Source organism: Spea bombifrons, chromosome 2 (genome assembly GCF_027358695.1).
Source record: "Spea bombifrons isolate aSpeBom1 chromosome 2, aSpeBom1.2.pri, whole genome shotgun sequence".
NCBI lineage: Eukaryota > Metazoa > Chordata > Amphibia > Anura > Pelobatidae > Spea > Spea bombifrons.
The window spans coordinates 136,935,746-136,946,654 of NC_071088.1; the positions used below are offsets into that span (position 1 = coordinate 136,935,746).

General features: G+C 45.4%; 1 protein-coding gene across 1 annotated transcript; it reads left to right on the plus strand.

Annotated features, from left to right (window-relative positions):
* Positions 1 to 351: 351 nt before the first annotated feature.
* On the plus strand, positions 352 to 2,220 carry LIPT2 (lipoyl(octanoyl) transferase 2). The gene is made up of 2 exons (XM_053456650.1): positions 352 to 880; positions 1,928 to 2,220. Exons 1-2 carry the CDS (start codon positions 430 to 432, stop codon positions 2,173 to 2,175), a joined length of 699 nt encoding a protein of 232 aa, XP_053312625.1. The 5' UTR covers positions 352 to 429; the 3' UTR covers positions 2,176 to 2,220.
* The last annotated feature ends 8,689 nt before the right edge of the window (positions 2,221 to 10,909 follow it).

The following is a 10,909-nucleotide window of genomic DNA, read 5'->3' on the forward strand; positions in this document are numbered from 1 at the left end:
ATACCCTATTGTACAGCGCTACGGAATATGATGGCGCTATATAAAACAATAAATAATAACACCGCCGCTCCAGGGGCTCATCGGGTCCCGCGGCTGGGTACACCCGACAGCACCCTGCGCAGGTATAATGACTGCGTGACTGTACGTATATCTACGTCTATCGACAGCCGCTCAGTCTCCCCATTCTGGCCTCGTTTCTATATATAGATATTTATTGATGGACAGTTATTATATATGCTGTAATTGTGCAGGATTATTATTTCACGTGTAATAAATAATATGTCTTTTTCCAGGAGCGGTTTGTTATATACAGCACTCGGTGTTTTCTGCTACATGGGCGGCCGGGTGCCGGATACTCCCCCAGCAGTCACTGGCATGTAGTGCACCGGCAGCCCTCGCTTCCCAGCGCGATAGGCCTCAGTCCCCGGCATGTCCGCTACCGCCGGGCGGCCCGTGCTGCGGGTTCTCCGGCTGGGCTTACTATCTTACACCGAGGCCCTGCGGGTGCAGCAGGGCTGTGTGCAGGCCGTGAAGGAGCGGGCGGCGGAGCCTCGGGGCACAGTGCTGCTATGTGAGCACCCGGCCGTGTACACGGTGGGGATCCGGCGGGCACCGTACCCGGTGCTGGAAGAGGAGAGGCTCCGTCAGATCGGGGCCGATTTCCAGCGCACTGACCGCGGAGGCCTCATCACTTTCCACGGCCCCGGACAGCTGGTGTGCTACCCCGTGCTGGAGCTGGGTCCCCTGCGCCGGACGCTGCGGGCCTATGTATGCGGTCTGGAGGGGGCGGTCATAGGCCTGTGCCGGAGCCTCGGTCTGGATGCGTATCGCGCCCCGGAGACAGGGGTATGGGTCCGGGACAAGAAGATCTGCGCTATCGGTGAGCGCTCTAGGCCTAGACACCTACTGCACGGGCACAGACGCGGGCTTATACCCCCTGAAGGGTTCGGTGCTGCCTGTCAGACATATGATAACAAATCACACAAACAGAGCATGCTGGGGAGATATATATATATATATATAGACCCCACACACACCTGCCGGGTATATTTATATACAGATCCTATATATATATAAATATATATATATATATATAACCCATATATATATATATATATATATATTACACAGAACCCCCTACCCCTCAGGGGTAGGGGGTTCTGTGTACCCCAACGACTGATTAAGATTTGAGTCTTTACAGCAGGAGAAACGGGCGATTAGACGGGGGGCCGAATGGGGCCGGCAGGTTCTGTGTTTCTATAGAAAGAATGGAACAGGAAATCTGCTTAGATTTATTTGCGTAACTCGCTAGGGACAGTAATCCAGGTCTCGTCTGAGTGGGACGGCACCTTTAGGGGATGCGCTGGATGCCATTTAGAAAGCACAGTATTTGATCTATACATTGTGCCGGCCATAGCTCAAAAGACGTGTATACATGTAGTGACATATCAGTGTATGCTAGAAGTGTAATTAAAGGAACGGCGTAGACCCCCCCCACCTGCAAATTAAAAGTCATTAGACCGGCAGCCAATCACATGCCTGCTAGCAAAACATCAGATAGCGTCCATGTGTTAGTCCAGCTTCTTTCTATAGGGACTGCGGGGCATCAATAAGAATGGGAGTTCTAATGAGCGCTACTGAGCATGTGCAGGAAGCATACCATGGTATGCTCCATGCCTTCAGCAGAGGCGGCTGGGGGAGGAGTTAAATGAGACAGAAGAATCCCATGCAGTAAAACCCCCCCGGCGTCCCTGTACAGTATACTCCAAAACAACCAAACGTAGTGATCTGCAACCCGACCTTCCATGTTCTATCAAAAGAAACCACCGAGTCTGGCTTGGCTCGCGCCTCTCTATGGTAAGCTCATCGCGTTTATCCTGTATGTTCTCTGCTGTGTGACGTTGATTAGCTGCCGGTTCTGTTGCAGGGGTTCACTGCGCCAGGCGCGTTACCTCCCACGGACTGGCTTTGAACTGCAACACGGACCTCTCGTGGTTCGAACACATCGTCCCGTGCGGGATCGTAGGAAAAGGAGTCACGTCCCTGACCCAGGAGCTCGGAAGGGAGGTCACCGTGGAGGAAATCATCCCTCCGTTCCTGGAGGCCTTCGAAGAGGAATTTAAATGCACTTTAGTCTTTGAGGACCAACCGGAACAGATAAACGGAACATCGTAATATCTGGAACTTGTATTAAAATGATCTTCGTTTAACCCTTTAGAATCATTAAGATGTCTTCTTCTGTTGCTCTTTATGTGACCCAACGGGGGCTACGAATGAATTGGGCGCTAAGGAGAAAGTGTCGCGTCCTAATGTGTTTGTGTCTGGAGAAGAATCCGTTGGTCTGGAGGATCCAGGATACAGATTGAGAACCCATAGCTGGCAACAAAAAATGTACGCTAGCAAGTCCTGTCCATTATACATCCTCCAGGAGGGGCAGCAGGGATGTTGAGGAAAGATTAGGAGGTCATAATCTACAACTAGAGGCTTAGATGGAATGTAAGGAAGCTTTACTTTGAACAGTCTCCCAAGAGAAGTGGTAGAGGGGTAATACAGCGAGTGAATGTAACCATGCATGGGATAGGCATATAGCTCCTGACCAATGACTGATTAGGGTCCTTAGATCAGGGAAGATGGGCCAAATGGTTCTTATTTGCCCTCAGATACAATGTTTCTATGAAAGGAACACAGAAAAGACCAAGTTCAGATGCATTATTAGTCTAGATGCCCCTGGTGGACACTTGCGGAATTGCAACCAAACCTCACGATCTGCTTGAAGGTCACAAAGCTCAAGTCAGAGGACCCTAGGACTCGTTACCAGCTTCCCATGGTTAGCGAAAGACCGTTCCCCACAGATTCCAGCTGTCTATACATTATTCACACACATGCCATCATCCTTATGTCTGTATTAATACGTTTATGGTTGATTTGAATGTGAAGACCTATGGAAGGTGGCCGTAGGCTAAGAGAATTGGGCAGCTTATCCTTCCCGTGTAACTATGTGCCGGCTGTTATTTTGGTTAGGGCTCTCTCACGCAATCAGGGAAAGTACGGTATTTTTTAGGAAGGCAGGTGTCCTGGCCAGATATACGCGAGGTCGCCTCTTAAATGAGAGGTCGTTCCGATTCATAACTAACCTCGGAATCGCAGGCCGATAACAGAGGAATTAATCAGGGTCTGACAGCGCAGGAAGGCCAGCCGCCGACGCGGCACGTTCTTCCACGTTCTTCCATTTGGGAGATGAGACGGCGTTAAGATATGGAGTCCTGAGAGACAAGATAACCATCAGCGGGGAAGCAGCCTTCCTGCCCCTCTGTGTGGGCATAAGCGTGCTTCCAAAAAACACAAGCTAAGCCTTCTTCCTTCCCAAAACACAAACAGTTAGAAAGTCCGGGTCAGCGTTTGGGCTCCGGTCGGTCCGTGGCCTTAAAAGCTCAGACGTCGTACCATCCAAGTAAAACAGCACCATTTAACCCATTCAGAGCCAGGGGCTGAGTAATATCCAGATCTGACGGCATGAAAACATCTCATCCAGCTGTCACTGAGGAGTATGTGTGCGGGGAGTAGATCACTCACATGATCACACGTTGTTCTTTATGGATTAGTAGGTTGGGGGTTGGGGTTGTCAAAAAAATATTTGATTTTTTCAGAGAATTTGCTGTGGATTTAAATAAAAGTTTAGGAACTCCAGAGCCGAGATAGCACTTGGGCTTTGGGACAAGGACCTGAGACAGAACACGGTCATCTTTGGCCATCTATCTTGGAAGCTTCTTGACATGTTTCCATATTATTCGGCGGGTATGTCTCCCAATTTATCGGAGGTGGGGTGATTGCGCATGCACTTTGCTCTCTCAGTTGTAAACCCCAATTAATGAAGGTTCATAGTCCATAACTACAAAGCCTTCCATCCTGCTGCCGCAAATCTGATCGTATGTGTGTGTGGCTGACGGCCCAACTGGTACTCGACCGAGGAGCCAGCTGGCCAAGTCCAGGTCTAGGTGAGGAAATAAAAACATCTACCAACATTTTTATTACAAAATTCTGATTTCTAAATAATTCAAATGATTGCAATTGTATTCATCTTTAGATCTCAAGACTGACAAAAGAACAGAAGAAGACAAAAAACATTTCCCCCAACGTTCTTCTCTTAACATGATTGGAGGATCTTCAATGAAGATCTTTTACTGTCCCGACTTCACCCTCCGTTAATGTTCTGTCTCGCAGATGCTTTGATGCTCTTACACACCGCCCAGCTCTTAATATAACATAAAGAATAAGCTGCATAAAACTGTATAAAATATACAGAATAAATTATTCATACTCAATGCTCTAAGATGAGCAAAACATTTTTTTAAAAATTATAAAAATAATGCTAAAAATCCCAGATAATGTTAAAAATCAGAGTACGGTGAAGGTAATTTATTTAATAAAGGTGACATATTTTTGGGTGAGATTTTCTGAATGTATTTTTGCCACTACTCAGGGGTAGGACCATTCATCTACTTTGCCCATCCAGCCACCTTGCGCAGAACGCTGAAAAGGGGGGCACAGGAGAGGGACCCCCTACACCAAAGGGCCCCAATAATGCCCACTTCCAGGCCAAAAACCACGACCAGTAGGAGGTATGCTAGTTTTTTTTTGTTTTTTTTTTTAAACTTCGGGGCATTTAAAACAGCAAGCAGCTAAGGAATTTTTCTTTTTGCTTTTAAGTATAAAAATTCTGCTGGGAGGGGTATCAAGTGTTTTGGCCTTTATTTTTTTTTGCCCATTATTTAAAAAAAAAAAAAAAATCACTTTTTTGTAACTTTCCATCTTGCAGATTTGACTATCGGTCCCAGTGATCTCTCTTGTAACTAAAAAGGACCCGTTGGTGACTTCACGATTACATCACAGGATCCCTTTAAATATATATATATTTAAATTTTGTTATTTAGTTTTTCATTTTTCCTTTAAATAAATATATATTTTTTAATTTTGTTATATAGTTCTTCATTTTTCCTTTAAATATTTTTTTTTTCATTTTTTTTATATAGTTCTTTCATTTTTTAATATTTTTATATTTCATTTTGTTATTTAGTTCATTATATTACATTTTTTTTGTTTAATTTTGTTATATTAGTTCGTAATTTTTTTCCTTTTAAATATATATTTTTGAATTTTGTTTTCCATTTTTTTTTATATTTTCACTTTTTTTGGAAGAGGGGGGAAGCTTTGCTCCCCCTTCTTCTCGCTTTCATCTCCCTTCCTGCTAAGCAGACAGTGATCAGGAACAGGGGACTGCAGCCCGTCATGGCGGATGGGGGTCTTGCAGCTCCCGGACAGCACCCGCTTTGTTCCAGATGAGTAACGAGAGATGATCTGGCGTTTGAGGAAGCTGTCTGAATTTCACATTCGCTCGCTCTGTCCAAACAGTGGATTTCCTGAATAAGCGATGAAGGAAATGCCACGAGCCCTGGGGGTGCGTCAGGCGAACGGCGGGCACTTTCCTTATGGGGACAAGTCGTCACGGGCAGCGAAGGGTGTAACGCGGGGTATCGCTGCGTACAGAGCTGCGGAATGTCCTGCTCGAAATATTACATCATTTTAAAAAATATTTATTAAAAAAAAAAAAAGCTTTCAAAGAACTGGGGCTGAAAATTCACTTAAATATTCAATTTCCGAGCTTTAAAAATGTACAAAAGAAAAATAAACATTTTAGGAAGCAAATATTCCCAAATAAATTGTACCAAAATGATAGAGCCCCTAAAAAACTACAATTTTAGGTCTTCCAACAACATTTTTTTATTTTTATTTAATTCAAAAATATACCTTTGTAGCAGTCCTTACTTTTCATTTTTTTGTTTCATTTTAGGAAAAAGTAGAATAATTGGCAAAGTGTTGCAAAAGAAGAATATCTAATCAATTTGAAGCCCTGTGCCTTCTCCTCCCCGCGCCCTTATAAAGACTGTCCGAACCAATCAGCAACAATCAGCAACAACTTAACAATAAGGGAGCGATAACGCAACGGGGAGGAATAATCATGTAGGGGAAACAAGCTGTAATGTAGTGTGTAATATTTGGGGAAAGAGACAAATCTTATTAAAAAAAAAAGAAAAGAAAAGTTGCAGAAGAAGGGGCAGAAACCATGGCTACTTAGGATTGTCTAGATGTAGCTTGGTGGAGAGGAGAGAGGCGGGGGATGGAAGAGAAGAGAGACATTTAAATACATAAAGGGATTTAACAAAGTACAGGAGGGAAGATTATTCCAAAGGACAGAGAGAGAGAGAGAGAGAATGAGAGAGAAGAAATGGGGAAAGAAGATAGGATAGAAGAGACACGGAGAGGTTGGGAGAGAAGCGAGAGAGGGGATGGGAGAGAAGAGACGGGGAGATAAGAGACGGGGAGAGAAGAGAGAGAGAGAGGATGCGAGAAACGAGACGGGGGAGAGAAGAGAGGGAGAGAGGATGGGAGAGAAGAGACGAGAAGAGGATGAGAGAGAAGAGACGGGGAGAGGATGGGAGAGACATTTAAATACATAAAGGGATCTAACAGGAGGGACGTTTATTTTAAGGAGGAGAAAAGTTACAACCAGAGACCGTAATCTAACAATAGAGGGTCAGAGACTGAGATGGAATGGAAGGAAGTTTTACCTTACTGAGTGGGTGGTGGATAAGTGGAACCGCCTCCCAGCAGAAGTGGTAGAGACTAACCGTAATTTAAGATGGGATTTCTGTTGACAGATTGGACACTGCTCAATCACTAAACTGTGATGACTTCACATATGGTGCACAGTGGCCGGCAGTGACATATCCGGCCTGTTAACGCTGTGGTGTCTGTGCCGGCTCAGCAAAGCCTCCATAGACTTATTATTATGTATCGTTTTATATAGCGCCATCATATTCCGTAGCGCTGTACAATGGGCAGACAGGACATAACAAGCAGTATATAACATAACAATTAGACTTACAGAAATAGCAGGGCCCGGCTCAAAGGAGCTTACAATCTAGAGCTGGGCTTCATTAATAATCATAGATAGGGCAGCCCCATAAAATAAGTGCTGAGTATGTGAGCCCCGCGCCCCTGCTGGAGCTGGCTGAGTATGATGGGCATGTGGCTGGTTTGCATCAGCCGGCGGGATCTATGGGCAGGAAGCGTTTATCTGAGACGAAGGCACCGGTTATCTGTCATGGTATGAAGAGGAAGCATGACATGGCGATAAGCGTAAAGCCACAAACAGAATTATTATACAAAAGGGTAAATGATGTCACCATCAGAATTCTTACATTCTTTTTAATGGGTCTGTATATTTCGTGCAAAGAAACGAGGAGCAGTCGCCATGGAAACAGCCCAATATGCGTGTGACATAACACTCACAGGAAGTGGATTTTTTTTAACAGTCTTTTATTACATGTGTGAATAATATGTTGACAAACAGCCAAAAATTAGAAAAAAAAACAACATTTTCATTTTGAACCTTATATTGGAGCAAAGAAGGGGTTATTTTTTATTTATATTTCATATGGGGGGTAAGAGATGTTTGGGTTCCTACTTTTTTAATTTTTAGATTTTTCTGACTGGATGCCTTTGAGGTCTTTAAATAAGGTGAAATGGAATATTATTTATTATTATTATTATTATTTATTTTGTAACTATATTTTTTTTAATATTTTTTGAGGAAACACTGTTTCTCCCTCTTTTCAGATTGATCCCTATTGCTGCCGATCACAGAGTTCACATACATTTTGGTTTGAGGGTTGATCACTTTTAAAAAAAACTTCTTACATAGGATTTAAAATGTTATATAATTATAATTGTAATATATAAATATAATTTTTATCTAAGTAACCCTTCGTGTTCCGTTGTTTCTGTAGCCAGATAATTTCTTACAGCGATTGCAAGCCCCCTGGAAAAGAAAAAAAAAGCCCCCAAGACTGCAGCTTCTGACTCTTCACGTGCGATGATTAGCATGTGCTTGCCATGTTTCATTAGAATAGACCTGTTATGTCCTCCAGCCCTGGTCTGTCCCATGACACGGGCACCAGGCTAGTCGATTAGGCTATTAGGTCTATATCATTCTCACCAGAGGGGGGCGCCAGGTGCAATGCCATGCAAGCAGGATAAAGGGCAGTTTAGCGAAGGGCGTCCGATGGCGTTCCGGGCACCAGATTTGGTTTGGGGTAGAGTTACTCTCCGCAGGTACCTTTTTTTAGTTTAAATGTTTGGATTATGAGCGATATGTTACGGCGAGACTCTTACCATATATGGTCATCTCTAGATAATAATTATATATCATATTCTGATTATGATATGATGTAGCATTCCGGAATACTAATTCTCTCACGTTATTAAAAACACATGTTCCTTGCGTGATTATGGAGAATTTGATGTATTTGGGGTAAATGGAGGCCCCGATCTTCCATGGGGCAAGAGGGGCAGCTGCCCCAGGCTCCATAAGGTGGGGGGCGAATTTCAGCCTCCCAGTTCTTAAAGTGGGGTTTGTAGACCCCCTAATGGTCTCCATGACCTTTCAATGAGGTTCTGAGGATGATATGAGGAGGAGGACTTCATGTGCGGCGCTCGGAATCCAGAATTGTTCTAGATCCGCAAGTGACTTGGCCGATACACGTCGAAGGGACTTTAGGTGGGTTCTAGGGACGGGCACTGAGAGAACCCAGAAAAATAGCAATCCATCAGACATCCGCAGCCCCGGGAGGAAGAGGCTCCAGGACTCCAGCAGACGCTCAGAGCGGGCCGGGAGCTGTCCTGGGCTGACGTGTAGAGGAATGAGGCAGATTCTCAGCACAGGGAGAAGAAGAAAGGAGAGGAGGAAAGGAGACGAGTCTGAGAAAGGAGGAGGGGCAGAGGCTGCAAGACAGAAAGGAGGAGCGGGGAGGAAAAGGAACTCAATGAAAAGAGGAGACTCTGTGCTCACAAGTGGCAGAGACAGCCAGGGGAGCTCCGAGTGTCCGCGTGACCGGGAGCCCTGCAAGTGCACGGTATAGAGAGACTGCTCTAGTGAGAGCGCAGAGTATCGCCTGTCTGAAACTGAGTGCAGAGCATCGCCTGAGAGAGAGCGCTGAGCATCACCTGCCTGAAACTGAGTGCAGAGCATCACCTGCCTGAAACTGAGTGCAGAGCATCGCCTGAGAGAGTGCAGAGCATCGCCTGCCTGAGAGTGCAGAGCATCGCCTGAGAGAGAGTGCAGAGCATCGCCTGTCTGAAACTGAGTGCAGAGCATCGCCTGAGAGCGCTGAGCATCACCTGCCTGAAACTGAGTGCAGAGCATCGCCTGCCTGAGAGTGCAGAGCATCGCCTGAGAGAGAGTGCAGAGCATCGCCTGCCTGAGAGTGCAGAGCATCGCCTGAGAGAGAGCGCAGAGCATCAACTGTCTGAAACTGAGTGCAGAGCATCGCCTGAGAGAGAGTGCAGAGCATCGCCTGTCTGAAACTGAGTGCAGAGGATTACCTGAAAGATAGCGCAGAGCATTGCCTTTCTGAAGCCAAGTGCAGAGCATCACCTAGGAGAGAGTGCAGAGCATCGCCGGTCTGAAACTGAGTGCAGAGCGTTACCTGTCTGAAAGTGCAGAGCATCGCCGGTCTGAAAGTGAGTGCAGAGCGTTACCTGGCTGACAGTGCAGAGCATCAGCTCTCTTTAGCTGAGTGCAGACACTAACTTTTGACTTACTGCGAGTTGTGAGTGCGGAACATCGGCTGTGCTCACTGCAGAGCATCTCTTGGGGCTTTGGGAATGCTCTGTATAACATCGGCTGTCACCGAGAGAATGGCATCACCTGGAACATTCACCGCAGAGCATTGCTGAGTGTGCAGAGCATTACCTGGGACTCAGCACGAGACCCCCGTCCCGTCCGCAGACACTTTTCAGCGACTGAAGGTAAGAGACGGGAGGTGAATCCAGCAGGGTCTCTGCCCCCCGCGTTCAGACCGGCGCCTCGGGGGTTACACGATGTCACAGAACAAACACAAAAAAGCGTTATTTGTAACAATCTATTGTCTGTTTCCTTTGTTTTATAAACTCATCTTAATGTTTATCCATAAACCGCCGCGATGAAGGGACGGAACCCAAAACACCATCTATAGAACCCCCCCACCTCCCAGAATCTAGAACGTTACGTTAGAGTGTATGATAGCAATCTGATCGCAGAGGTCACATGACTCTCCAGGGCCAATGGGTAGTTGCCCTGCGGCACGTATAGGTGAAATAGCTGATGTTTGTGGCAAAAGGTGGCATAACTGGCATATCTCATCGGTTTCCTTTCTCCCCTCCCCCACCCCAACCGTTACAAAGGCTGCCATAACCAGTCAATAACAATCAGCGACGTAACAACAGAGAGATAAATGAAATAAACATTTAATAAAATATGCTCTGTTTCCCACCCATTTGTATGGACAGGAGGATTGTATATAAGAAAAGGCAGCCCCCTCTAAAATATGTCTGTACATTGTAAAGCCTGCACGTTATGCCGCGATCAGGAGGAACACAAGGAGCAGTGCTGTGATCAGGAAACATGCCGATAAAATATTACCGTATGTTTATACAATGTAAACTTTATTTATTTATTTTTTTATTTTGAGAATTGTATACGCCTTTAAGATGTTAGTGAAACCTGAAGTAAATAATGTGTTGCTGAAGAACATTGATTTTCTGTGCTGTAAATTACTTTTTGCCCCCAGCACATTCTTGCGGAACATGTAATAACACTTTTACATACGTCAGCTCCCTCCATGTTATAAGTAAATGGTGTGGTGAACGCTAAGAATGTTAATTGCCTGTTTTGTAATCAATACCTGCCAAGTGTCCCAGGGCCAGTCTCACTTTCCTCCGCTGATGCCCCTCTTTTCTAGGAGGTCAGAATGTTTGCTGGGTATGAGGGGATTGCAGGGTTCTAAAGCCCTAAAAGCCCCGATAATGTGTA